Raw genomic sequence first — 13577 nt, forward strand, 5'->3', positions numbered from 1 at the left:
TCTTTAAAAGTGTATTTGTTTTTTATTAGCTAACTCTTAATAGTGCATATTTTATCTCCTATTAAAAATATGATAATGACACTGCCACAAAAACTATTAAGTGACACAGTCCCTTTAAGGGAACACAGGAAGTATCACGTCAAAGATTAAACCCCGCCTGTGTCTGAGGAGATACAACCGTAGGTAGGAAGCAAAAGAAAGACTCATTTCAGGTTAGCACACCTGTGACTATTATCTGCTGCAATCTATCTTCCTGTAGCCTTGCCAGAGACTTACCAAATGGACCAGAAATGCAGCAACCTGACAATAGAGCTGAAATCTACATCATGCGGAAGTGAGAGTTATTAAAATTATCTAGCTGATGTTCTGTTGTTTTGATCTTAAAGATACAACATTAGACTGGTCATCTCCACAATCACCACACCCTCAATGTCTCTCTCCGCCCCCCCCTGCCCCACCCACCTTAAACCAGTTTATATTTCTCCCTTCTTCTAACTATGCTTCAGTTCTGTCGAAGGGCCATGAAGGCTCGAAACGTTAACTGATTTCTTCTCTGCCAATGCTGCCAGACCTGCTGAGTTTTTCCAGGTAATTCTGTTTTTGTATTAGACTGGGGTGTTTATCTTGATAGTGACTAGTAGCTCTAAAATGTAGTGATAAATAGATTACTTATGTATACTTACTAATGAATAGTATTTGATTGCATCAGTGTTTGGCCCTGTCTGCTCTTTTAGGCCGAGTTTGTCACTGACTCTCCATCCTGTCAGTGGTGCTCTGTTTTGTCTCTAATGACTGAAGGAGAGTCATAGAATCATTTACAACACAGCAGGATATAGCCTGTACATTCCAGGTTGTCTCTTCTTTCCCTCTCTCCCGAACATCCCACTTCACCACTCTTTCTTATTGGTCTTATCATCCCAATCCCTCCCCCTCCTTTGCTGAGGGCCAGCCTCCTCTAACCTGTCCTCTCTCTTAATAGTGACGCTTCTCTTTATTGTTGGATATATCTCTGCCTCCACTCTTGACTATCCCAACCTCACTGGTACAGTGTGGCCCTACCTCCTATTAGGAAATACAGATAGTTTAAGTAAGTTATATTTGTACTTGTAGATGTTGGAAATGAGTTTTAACTTTAATGTTTATGTTTGATTTGTATTTCTGTATCTGTGTCAAGGAAGGTCAAATTGAGTTTTAGCTTCACTTTAAAAGATGCCTGCATTTCTAATGAGACTCTCTCCTTCATCCCCACCCCTTTCCGATCCCCCTTTTTACCAATAATTTATATATTTTTTTCTTTTCCCACCTATTTCCATTATTTTTAAATGCATTTCCATACATTGTTTTATCTCTACCTTTTAGCCTATTTTAATCCCTTCCCCTCACCCCACCCCCACTAGGGCTATCTGTACCTTGCTTGTCCTGCTTTCTACCCTTAATTAGCACATTCCTTAGATAATATCACCACCTTCAACACCTCTTTGTCCTTTTGGCAATCTCCACCTATCACTGGCTCTCAAACCAGTTCTACCTGTCCCAACCCCCCTTAAACCAGCTTATATTTCACCTCTCTTCTATTTTTCCTTAGTTCTGTTGAAGAGTCATACGGACTCGAAATGTTAACTGTATTCCTCTCTGCAGATGTTGTCAGACCTGCTGAGTTTTTCCAGGTATTTTTATTTTTGTTTTGGATTTCCAGCATCCGCAGTTTTTTGCTTTTGTATTACTATAGGAAGGATGTGATTGCACTGGAGGGAGTGCAGAGGAGATTCACCAGGATGTTGCTTGGGATGAAACATTTAAATTATGAAGAGAGTTTGGATAGACTTGGGTTGTTTTCTTTGGAGCAGAGAAAACTGAGGAGCGACCTGATCGAGGTGTACAAGATTATGAGGGGCATGGACAGGGTGGATAAGGAGCAGCTGTTCCCCTTAGCTGAAGGGTCAGTCACAAGGGGCATAAGTTCAAGGTGAGGGGCAGGAGGTTTAGGGGGGATGTGAGGAAAAACTTTTTTACCCAGAGGGTGGTGACGGTCTGGAATGCACTGCTGGGAGGGTGGGGGAGGCGGGTTGCCTCACATCCTTTAAAAAGTACCTGGATGAGCACTTGGCACGTCATAAGGCAAAAGCAAAAAACTGCGGATGCTGGAAATCCAAAACAAAAATAAAAATACCTGGAAAAGCTCAGCAGGTCTGGCAGCATCTGCGGAGAGGAACACAGTTAACGTTGTGAGTCCATATGACTTTTCAACAGAACTAAGTAAAAATAGAAAAGAGGTGAAATATAAGCTGGTTTAAGTGGTGGGGGGTGGGGGGGGTGGTGGTGGTGAGACAGGTAGAGCTGGATAGAGGGCCAGTGATAAGTGGAGATAGCCAAAAGATGTCATAGACAAAAGGACAAAGAGGTGTTGAAGGTGGTGATATTATCTAAGGAATGTGCTAATTAAGGGTAGAAAGCAGGACAAGCAAAGTACAGATAGCCCTAGTGGGGGTGGGGTGGGGTGAAGGGAAGGGATCGAAATAGGCTAAAAGGTAGAGATAAAACAATGGATGGAAATACATTAAAAAATAATGGAAATAGGTGGGAAAAGAAAAAATCTATATAAATTATTGGAAAAATAAAGGGGGATCGGAAAGGGGGTGGGGATGGAGGAGAGAGTTCATGATCTAAAATTGTTGAACTCAATATTCAGTCTGGAAGGCTGTAAAGTGCCTAGTCGGAAGATGAGGTGCTGTTTCTCTAGTTTGCGTTGAGCTTCACTGGAACAATGCAGCGGGCCAAGGACAGACATGTGGGCATGAGATTAGGGTGGAGTGTTGAAATGGCAAGCGACAGGGAGGTCTGGGTCATGCTTGCGGACAGACCGAAGGTGTCCTGCAATGCGGTCACCCAGTCTGCGTTTGGTCTGTCCAATGTAGAGGAAACCGCATTGGGAGCAACGAATGCAGTAGTCCAAATTGAGGGAACTGCAAGTGAAATGCTGCTTCACTTGAAAGGAGTGTTTGGGCCCTTGGACGGTGAGGAGAGGGGAAGTAAAGTGGCAGGTGTTGCGCCTTCTGCGGTTGCATGGGAAGGTGCCATGAGAGGGGGTTGAGGTGTAGGGGTTGATGGAGGAGTGGACCAGCATGTCCCGGAGGGAATGATCCCTACGGAATGCTGCCGGGGGGGGTGAAGGGAAGATGTGTTTGGTGGTGGCATCATGCTGGAGTTGGCGGAAATGGCGGAGGATGATCCTTTGAATGCGGAGGTTGGTGGGGTGATAAGTGAGGACAAGGGGGTCCCTATCATGGTTCTGGGAGGGAGAGGAAGGTGTGAGGGCGGATGCGCGGGAGATGGGCCGAACACGGTTGAGGGCCCTGTCAACCACCGTGGGTGGAAAACCTTGGTTAAGGAAGAAGGAAGACATGTCAGAGGAACTGTTTTTGAAAGTGGCATCATCAGAACAGATGCGACGGAGGCGAAGGAACTGAGAGAATGGGATGGAGTCCTTACAGGAAGCGGGGTGTGAGGAGCTGTAGTCGACGTAGCTGTGGGAGTCGGTAGGCTTGTAATGAATATTGGTGGACAGTCTATCACCAGAAATTGAGACAGAGAGGTCAAGGAAGGGAAGGGAAGTGTCAGAGATGGACCATGTGAAAATGATGGAGGGGTAGAAATTGGAAGCAAAATTAATAAATTTTCCCAGGTCCAGACGACAGCATGAAGCAGCACAGAAGCAATCATTGATGTACCGGAGAAAGAGTTGTGGGAGGGGGCCGGAGTAGGACTGGAACAAGGAATGTTCCACATACCCCATAAAGAGACAGGCATTCAATTCAAGGCTATGGGCCAAGTGCTAGTAAATGGGATTAGGTAGGTAGGTCAGGTGTTTCTCACATGTCGGTGCAGAATCAACAGGCCGAAGGGCCTCTTCTGCATTGAGTGATTCTGTCTAGCCCCACCCCATTCCGCACTGTAGCCCCGACCTCATCCTGTACTCTGGCCCCGCCCCGCCATTGCCCCGCCCCTCCATTGCCCCGCCCCTGTACGGCCCCATTTCGCACTAGCTCCGCCTCCATATTTCTCTGCTTTCAGGTACTTTGCGCGATCGGTTCTCACTCGGTTGTCATGGGGGAGCCAAGATGGCGGCGCAGGCCTACGCGATGGGCAGACGGGAGATTAATCAACACTTCAACATCAGGAACGCCAAGCTTCTCGCCATCGGCTTCGTGCTCGTCTTAACCGCTGGCCACGGGATCCACAGGAGCTATGGAGGTAAAGGAATGAAAGGCGACGGGAAGGGGTAAAGGGGGGGACGAGCTCCGTATCGGTGGACCGCCGGCATTTAAGGGGACAGTGGTAAATGTGTGTGACATTCAGTACAATATCCAGCGGGTTAGGCCTGGTCCGGCCAGACCAAAGGCATGAAGCAGCAACGAGTGGACCGGGCTGGGGGCGGTGGGGGACCGGGCTGGATCCCACGGTGTTTTAGGTTGAAGCCGGTGGTTGAGGGAGCCGAGCTGCGATCAAACACAAAGGAGTTCGCGGCTCTTTGCCCGGTGAACAGAGTCCATGCATTCAACATTGGCGTTCAGGCTGCAAAATGTCAGCCGTGTTTTGAGTGGCTGCCGCCTTTGTATCCCATTAACTGGAGACGAGGTGCTGCTTCCCCGAGCCTTTCTTTTGTGTTTGGAACAGAAAACCCCACACATCGAGAATCACAGCCGCCAAGATAAGACATAACGTAAACAAGGGCTGCGGAGTCACGTTACAGCATCTAACACTAGCGGTATTGCGCTGAAAGACGAAAACATGCACTGGTACTTTGGAATACTTTTGCCAAAAATAACAATGTAAAAAAAACCTTCTGAACTTACTTTGGATTAATTAATTTAACTTTTCATATTTACTACGGTCTCATTTACTTCGTACTGGTAGATTTTAAATTGGCCATTCTGCCTCAATTTATGTCGTTTAATTAAATGTACAAATGGGTCCACTGTAAAGGTGAAAGACAAAGGCCCAAAGTTTGAGAGACCTCCCAAGCTTGGATTTAAAAGCCTGAAGACCATGCCAGCAGGAAAGTACTGGTTCTACTCTTGCCTATCTGATTGTAGCCAGAGCATTTCTAGCAATATAAAAGCAAAGTACTATGGATGCTGAAAATCTGAAATAAAAACACAAAATGCTGGAAAAATTCAGCAGGCCTGGCAACATCTGTTCTGAAGAAGTCATACGGACTCGAAACGTTAACTCTGTTTCTCTCTTCATGGATGCTACCAGACCTGCTGAGTTCTTCCAGCATTTTTCATTTCTAGCAATAGCTTCTTTTGCTGTCTCAGTGCTATCAGACTGCTTATGCGATATCCAGCCTTTGGTGAGGCTTAACTTCTGCAGCTGATCACTGGGAAAGCTTCACCCTTAGCCACAATTCCTTACCTTTAACTGTTCTTCTCTTGACCATTGTTTTAGGCCAGACCAGAGTGTCCATCTATCTAGGCATCCTGCTTGACTTTAACATAAGCTTTTAACCCATTGGCTGGTGAGAGCTGCCACGACCATACCTGTAACACAGTCTAGTTGACTGGTTTCTGCTGCTCTTGCATTTGATATGTAGGTGTAGTAACGTTGGGACCTGAGCCTTTCTGAAATTTTAAGGAGGTGTCAGCTGTGGCTCAGTTCATAGCACCCTCGCCTTTGAATCAGAGGGTTGTGGGTTCATATCCCACTCCCGGAAACCAAGAACTGTGATTGTACTTGAAAGAGTTGCAATCTATGACTGTTGATAACTCGAAAAAAATTTTAAGATTAATTTCTAATTTTCTTTGTTGTAGAGTGCTAGTAATATAATCTTCAGGTTTAGAATTAAGCAGACCATGAAAGTAAACTCGCATAGGGTGACATAATTGAAACCCCTTGATTGGCCTTGCATTTTCTAACTACACATAAGATGTTAGAATTTGCACAGTGAAGTCTTGTCAATCCATTCTTTTGGACTGCTACTCAAGATTCATACTGCAGAATTGATTATTGAAGATGAATGAAATTTACACATTCTGTAGAAAAATCAATCAAGAATATTACATCCCACAACTGTTAGACTGAGTACTTGTCTGTAGAATTTAGGCCCAATTGGTGTTCATACTCCAAGCCTCTATATATCTTTAGTGTTCTGTACCTGAAATAACTGATGATGTGTCCTTTTGAATCCCGTGTGTGTGATAGGAATGATAAATTGGTATGTTTGTGTGAGAATGTTCACTTACAGCTCTGTGAAAATAAGTATATCTGTAGAGGAATTGTCTATACATCACAATCATGTGTCCCTTTTGTGGCCTTATGGCACTTTTACTTCGTGCTTTTCAAGCTCTTTCTTTCAGTTTTCCACTTTGTGTGCCTTATGCATCCAGCTATATGCCTTATGCATCCAGCTATATGCCAAATAGAAAACTGACTATTTTCCTGCATTGGCTGTTGTGAAAACCCATTGGAAACTGAACAAGATTTGTGCTTTGGTAAACCAATGGCAATATCATGATATAAAAATGCTTTTATGTACAGGATTAACATGAGTCATACATCACTCCAACCAGTGATTATAATCTAACCCAAGGGTTTAGGAACATTGGAACACAGGTGCAGGAGTAGGCCATTCAGCCCCTCAATCGTGTTCCACTATTTAACTAGCTCATGGCTGATCTTCTACCTCAATGCCATCTTCCTGCACTATTCCTGTATCCTTTGAAGCCATTGTTACCTAGAAATCTATCAACCTCTGCTTTGAACATAGTCAATGACTGAGCCTCCACGGCCCCCTGGGATAGAGAATTACAAAGATTTGCAGTTTTAAAGTTCAGATACCAATTTGACCGAGGGAGTTCCCATGCTACTCTTCAGTTCCACAATTCTGTACATCCACCAGAGCAGACAGACTTGCTTTAACATCTCGACTAAAAGGCAGCACCCCTGAGAGTGCAGTACTGCCGTCATCGTTGTCAGCTGTCCCTTGATTTGAGGATGACATCCACTCAGGGTCACGAGTTTCTGCCATGGGTCTTCATGTGACTGAAAAAGCCAATCTCGACCCACAGATCTTTGGGCACATGGGGCAGGACATCCCATGAGGTAGTAGGATCCACATTGCAGGATTTGTTTCCTTTTCTTTCCACCTCTGCTGCCGCTTTGTCTCCTCATGAAGACATTGTGACTCAAAGCATGATGCAGCTACCAGTGTTGATGCTGCTGTGCTTCAAGGAGAGCTTCAGGGATTATTGGAGTGCACAAGTCTCTCCACCACAGCAAGGTTGCGATCCACAAAGGTGCAGTATGGCCACTGAGATATCGGCCTAGTGTTCTCAAATTCTGGAGTGGGGCTTAAACCCACGAACTTCTTACGAAGGGGTGAGAGTTGCTTGAACTGTGGGGAGTGTTAATACAGTGCATTTCTGAACTCTGGGTCTTAGTGCTGTGGAGGGGTGATGCCTGTAGTGCCACTATATATTGGTAACTATCTTTGTGCTATTAAGCAGAATTGCCTTCCTCCAGCCTAATGCAACCGATTGGATTTAATTACACATTCCAGGCAAAATACTCGCTGACAGGTGCCCAATTGTATTTGCACTTCCTTCGCCGCCTGTACACTGGAGGACACAATGTTGCTCATAGACACATCCTTTAAAATAATTATCTCATGGAAGCTGAGAGATAGCAGTCTAAGTATAGAATTTCCATTGTATGTAATGCTGTTTTGAAATCCTAACCAAGATTAAGACCGTGAGATGCTTTATGAACATGATATTTGATCACGCCTAGAAAAGCTTCTTAGAATTAGCAAAGCCTTTTTACCAGTATTGCAGAGTTGTACAAATGACTGGAAAAATGCATAATTTAAGTAGGTGTATTTAATGCAAATGTCATTCCTGTGGAGTGGAATGGTACAGAAGTGAAGGATGCAGAAATAAAACAGTTGCAAGTACTGAAAACATGAAATCACAACACAGGGCTTTCAAAATATGGAAATAAAAAGACGAGATTAACATTTTGAGTGTAGATTGCCCATTAGATATGGCAAATCTATATTTGATACATTTAATTTGTTTTGTTCCTCCAGTGACAGGCCTGATGGCATTTCTTGTGAAGTATGCAAGTTCAATTACTTAGCATTACTTATATTGTTGAATGGGTAAGTGGGAAGCCCCAAAGATACTGAGATTTGCCAGGATGCTATTTATATGCTGTGACTGCTATAAACTACAACTTGGTTGGCCTTGGTGTGCGTGCAGCTCTTGGTGATCTGGGGAGACATATTTGTGGAAAATTGAAGAAACAATGCATTTTTATTTAGTAAACACTTTGTCTTTCAGTTTGGGTAGTCAGTACAATTTCCAAGTTGCATTTTGGATACATTTTTGAAAGAACTATCACAAGCAGATTTTCTTGTTTTATTGCAGTGATTTTAACTCATTATGGTAACTTCTGAGCCTGTTCGAGCTCTTGTATAGCTGAAATAGTTTATCCCACTGCAACAACTTGCATTTATGTAGCGCCTTTAATGTACTTAAAAAGTCCCAAGGTGCTTCATAGGAATGTTATAAAGCGAAATGTGACACCGAGCCGCATGTGATATTAGGACAGATGACCAAAAGCTTTGGTCAAGGAGAGAGATTTGAAAGGGGTGTGTTAAGGTAGGAGGGGGTGGTGGAGATGTTAAGAAGACGATTCTAGATATTAGGGCCTAGGCAGCTGAAAGCAGAGCTGGCAATGATGAAACATTTAAAATAGGGAGTGTGCAAGAGGCCAGTATTGGAGGAACATGGAGGTTTTGGAGGGTTGTGGAATTGGATGAGGGTATAGAGAAAATGAAGGGTGCGAACAGGGAGGGATTTGAAAACAAGGATGAAAATTTTACAATCAAGGCCTTGCCGGACTGGCAACCAGTGTACGTCAGTGAACACTGAGGTGATGTGAATGTCACTTGATGAGAGTTAGGATGGGGGGCAGCAGAATTTTGGGTGAACTCAAGTTTATGGAAGGTGAGGCTGCTCAGGAGAGCATTAGAGTAGTCAAGTTGAGAGATACCAACGGCATTGGTGAAGGTTTCAACAAGAGATGAGCTGAGTTGGGGTGGAAGTAGCCAATACTACAAATATGAAAATAGGAGGTCATAGTGATGGCGCATTTATGTGGTCAGAAGCTCATCTCAGGGTCAAATATGACACCAGGGTTGCGAACAGTGTAGTTAAGCCTCAGAAAGTTGCCAGAGAATGGAATGGAGTTGGTGATCAGAACCAAAGCCAATGGCTTTGTTCATTTCTATGTAATTGGAGGGAATTTTTGCTTCTCCAGGACAGAATGTTGGACAGTCAGCCTGACAAATTTGAGACACTGGAGGGGTTCAGAAAGGTGAAGCGAAGTGTGGTCAGCATACATGTGAAATGTAATGTGTTTTCAGATGATAGCACCATGGAGCATCATGTAGATGAGAAACACTAAGTGGGATGGGGAGGGACTGCCAACGTGGGGAGGCGGTGATGCTTGAAAACACATCACGGACAGGTTGCAGCTGTCTCTGATCTGACTCATTATACGGCTTGGCTTCAAAATAGCTTGAATTGTTTCTTTTTCAATTAACCTGGAGCCATGTTTTTAGATGTTGCTCACAGCTCCAAGTGGCTATTGGAATCCAGAGACTTAAAGATAATCAATGTTTATCACTGATTTTCTGATGGGATTAAAGTGTTAAGATAGAATGGTATATATTAGAAAAATAGTAAGATATTCAAAAATATGGATGTGCTAAACTTTTCTCTATTTAAAAATTGTTAAACTGTCCAGCAAAATCTTGATTTTAAAAATACTTTTCCTTGTTTTCAAAGTTCCTTACCATTTAATTGTGCTGTTTGAGTGCCTCAGAACTCCGACACCAGCATTTCAGAAATCGTTAATCTGGAAAAACAGTTAAAACTGTATTTTATCAAAACAGGTGTTCAGAACTTTACAAAAAAATATGCACAGGAAACTTCTTGCATGCAGAGGCATGACAGAGTTAACATTCATTGTTTCTGGAATGTAGTTATTGGTTCATCTGGCTCCTTCACAGAAAACCTGACTTTTGAGAAATGCAAGTATAATTGCCCATTAATGTGGAAGTATAGGATATTCTTTATCGAGTCATCTTTTTGTGGTCTGAATATATTTTTACAAATCTCACCAATATAAATGTTGATGAGCTGGAAGCTGTATTGATGGCATCACACCTCCAATACTGCATATATTAAATATATATAATCTAATTAGGCAGACACTGTTTACATTAAAGTGGTCAGAAAACTTCTTAAAGCACCCTGCAATGTAAACAAGGCTGGTACAAGACATGTGGCTTGCTAGGTTGGGAAGATCTGTTGTCAGGTTTTTTTTTGATAAATACATTTTCAAGTTTGTGTTTCTGCAAACTTAAAAGTTGTCTCTTCTATATTAATGACTTGGAGGGGTATATCAAAAAGACCATTGGTCCTAATATGAAGCTTGTGAGCATTGGGATGACAGAAAGGAAGACATCTAAGTAATTTCTGGTTCCACAAGCCAAGCAAATTAGAAGAATTAAAAAAAATGACACTAGCATGGTTCTCAACAATGTAAAAGCAGCACGAGTAAGGGCAGGATGAGAAAATACTTAAATGAAGTGACACCTTAAAACCAAAAAGCTATTTCAAAGAATAAAAGATTACCTTTATATAATTGCTTTCATGACCTCACTCTGCAGCCACTAAAATACTTTTGTTGTAACATCACTGATGTAGGAAAACATAACAATGAATTAGCGCATGGCAAACTTCCACAAGCAGCAATGAGATAAATTACAAGATAATCAGTTTTAGTGATGGCTGTGGATAAGCATACCTGTTGGTGAGGACACGAGGGGAAGTCTCCTGCCCCTCTTTCAATAGAGTTTTAGGATCCTTCATATTAGAGGGCAGATGGGTATTTGGTACTCATCTGAAAGATGTCATATCTGGTAGAGCCCAGCTTGAAATTTGTATGTTTTTTTTTTGCTAACCATATCTACTTGAATCACTAGCATCAAAAGGAAGTAAAAACCAGATTTGAAGGTTCTGACAATTAAATATAATTAAATATTATTATATCTATTATCTCATAATAGTTACACTGGAAAGGCTAGTTTGGAGTTGGAGCAGCTTTAATATTGGAATTTAGTTTACAATTGTACTGTTTCAAGTATTGGTATTATATGTTACTCTGCAGGAGCATTTTTGTGAGTTAGTTAATGGAAGCTTTAGATGCAATGTTTCAAAATCATGGTAAAATTAGAGGGGGCCTTACTTTATTAATCCCTCTAGGTCAATTTGAATATCTTTCAAGAAATGGCTAATATACATATGTAGAAACCAGTAAGTTCACAATTTGGCATCTAGTGTCTTTTGCTCAATGTTTAAATTCCAATATATTGGGAAGTTCCTAGTTTTAAAAAAAACACATCTCAATAACTTTCCCTCTAATCACCAACTTCCTACAGTAGTGCTACTGATTTATTAACTTTTTATTTGAGGACCATTTTCATGAAGACTGCACTACAGAGCAGTCATACCTGGATCTGTGCCAATGAATTCCTGCAAAGTATGATCCTGACTCCAATCATTCGACTGAACGGTTGCCAAGTTGAAGCCAGCCACAGTGCCCTGACGATGGGAAAATCTGTTGGATCCATAGTTCTAAAACACTTCATAAGGCTACACTACGGAAATTATCTTCTAATTATATTTTGCTTTTTTTGTTGGAAAGCAAGTTTTAAAAAAATAAGTAGAGGGCAATTCAAAGTAACTGACAGAATGAAATGGCCATGGAGAAATGAAACGTGCAAGTTTGAGGCAAAGTAGAAATGAATCTTGAATGGCTTCTGAACCTTAGTAGCATCAGTTCCTTAAGTGGTCAGTAAAATATTTAATTTGTAGAGTGCTGTCATCTAGATCCCTGGTAATTTGGATCTAAAGACACATTCTCTTGCAATCAATTCAAAATACTGCTTTCATGTCCTCAAACAGGAAATATGAAGTAAATCTTGTCCTAAATCTATGCGTGAAAAATTAGCAAATTCAAGGGTGGAAAGGATCTGCTGCTATACAGCAGCTAGCACTATATGATTGCAAAAATCATGGCTAAAAGGTGAGAACACATCTACCCCCATGCATCATAATTAGGTTACGAAGATTTTTCTTGTTAGACAGTTTGCCTTCAATACTGGATCTTAGTATTCTTTGACTTTGTGTATTGATGAATTTCAAAGGCTTCAGTTTATTCTAAGATGTCAGTAACGGCAGGAGATTTGCTAAAGACATGCAGGTAATGTCAAGGGTGGAGGGGAAGAAAGTAGTAGCAAGTGGAGTTACCATTTTTAAAAATTAGACTCCCTGAGTTTTTTTTTTGCTATTCTCATGACTAAGACTTGTGACACAGATGCACTTGGTGGCCTTCTTTGTATCACTTCTGCGGCTTGATGATTTTCTTGTGCTTTGGTGCCCAGAACCGAATACAGTACCCAAGGTGTGACTGGATTTAAGTACTGCAATGGTTTAGCATGATGACATGAGACTTGTACTGTAGTTAGTAGACTTGGCAGAATAACTCAGCATATCATAGGAACAGCATCACTTTCAGGTTTCCTTCCAAGTCACATGTCATCTTGACTGTAGCATATATTGCTGATTTTTTTCATTGCTGAGTCAAACTCCTAGAATTTCCTACTAACGCCATGGTCGGGTCACCATTATCCAGAAAATTAAGGGCAGCTAGGAATGTGCAGTAACAACTTGCGTTGATAAAGCACTTTTAACATGGCAAAATGTCAAAGATGCATTACAAGAGGGCTATCAAGTAAAATTCGACACGAAGCACGTAAGGAGACATTAGGATAGATGACCAAAAGCTTGGTCAAAGAAGTAGGTTTTAAGGAGTATCTTAAAGGAGGAAAAGTTATTTGGAGGTTTAGGGACATAAGAACATAAGAACTAGGGGCAGGATTGGCAATTCAGCCCCTCGGGCCTGGCCCACCATTCAATACGATCATGGCTGATCTAATTTCGGCCTCAACTCCAATTTCCCGCCCTCTCCCCATAACCTTTCAACCCGTTACTAATTAAAAATCAGTCTATCTCCTCCTCAAATTTATTCTGCGTCCTGGCATCCACTGCACTCTGAGGTAGTGAATTCCACAGATTCATGACCCTTTGAGAAAAGTAATTCCTCCTCATCTCTGATTTAAATATACCACCCCTTAACCTAAAACTATGGCCTCTCATTCTAGAATGCCCCAGAAGGGGAAACATCCGCTCCACGTCTACTTTGTCTATCCCCTTTAGCATCTTATATACCTCAATTAGATCTCCTGTCATCCTTCTAAACTCTAGCAAGTATAGGCCTAAACTGCTCAATCTCTCCTCACAAGACAAGCCCCGCATCTCTGGAATCAATCCATAGAACCTCCACTGAACTGCCTCCAATGCAACTACATCCTTCCTCAAGTAAAGGGACCAAAACTGTGCACAGTACTTCAGGTGCGGTCTCACCAATCCCTTGTAGAGTTGCAA

The 13577-nt window shown here is 42.1% G+C and overlaps 1 protein-coding gene across 2 annotated transcripts in view; it reads left to right on the forward strand.

The window, feature by feature from the left end:
• The first annotated feature begins 254 nt into the window (after positions 1 to 254).
• Positions 255 to 13577, forward strand: part of casd1 (CAS1 domain sialic acid O acetyltransferase 1) — a 138768-nt gene continuing 125445 nt past the window's right edge. The window contains exons 1-2 of one of the 2 annotated variants that reach the window (XM_078538761.1): positions 255 to 334; positions 4072 to 4251. In XM_078538761.1, coding sequence (XP_078394887.1) covers positions 280 to 334; positions 4072 to 4251 — 235 coding nt within the window. In that variant the 5' untranslated portion in view covers positions 255 to 279. Of the gene's footprint in view, positions 335 to 4071; positions 4252 to 13577 lie in introns of those variants that run through there. The other variant, XM_078538762.1, reaches the window with a different exon arrangement.

Source organism: Cetorhinus maximus, chromosome 3 (assembly GCF_964194155.1).
Source record: "Cetorhinus maximus chromosome 3, sCetMax3.hap1.1, whole genome shotgun sequence".
Classification (NCBI taxonomy): domain Eukaryota; kingdom Metazoa; phylum Chordata; class Chondrichthyes; order Lamniformes; family Cetorhinidae; genus Cetorhinus; species Cetorhinus maximus.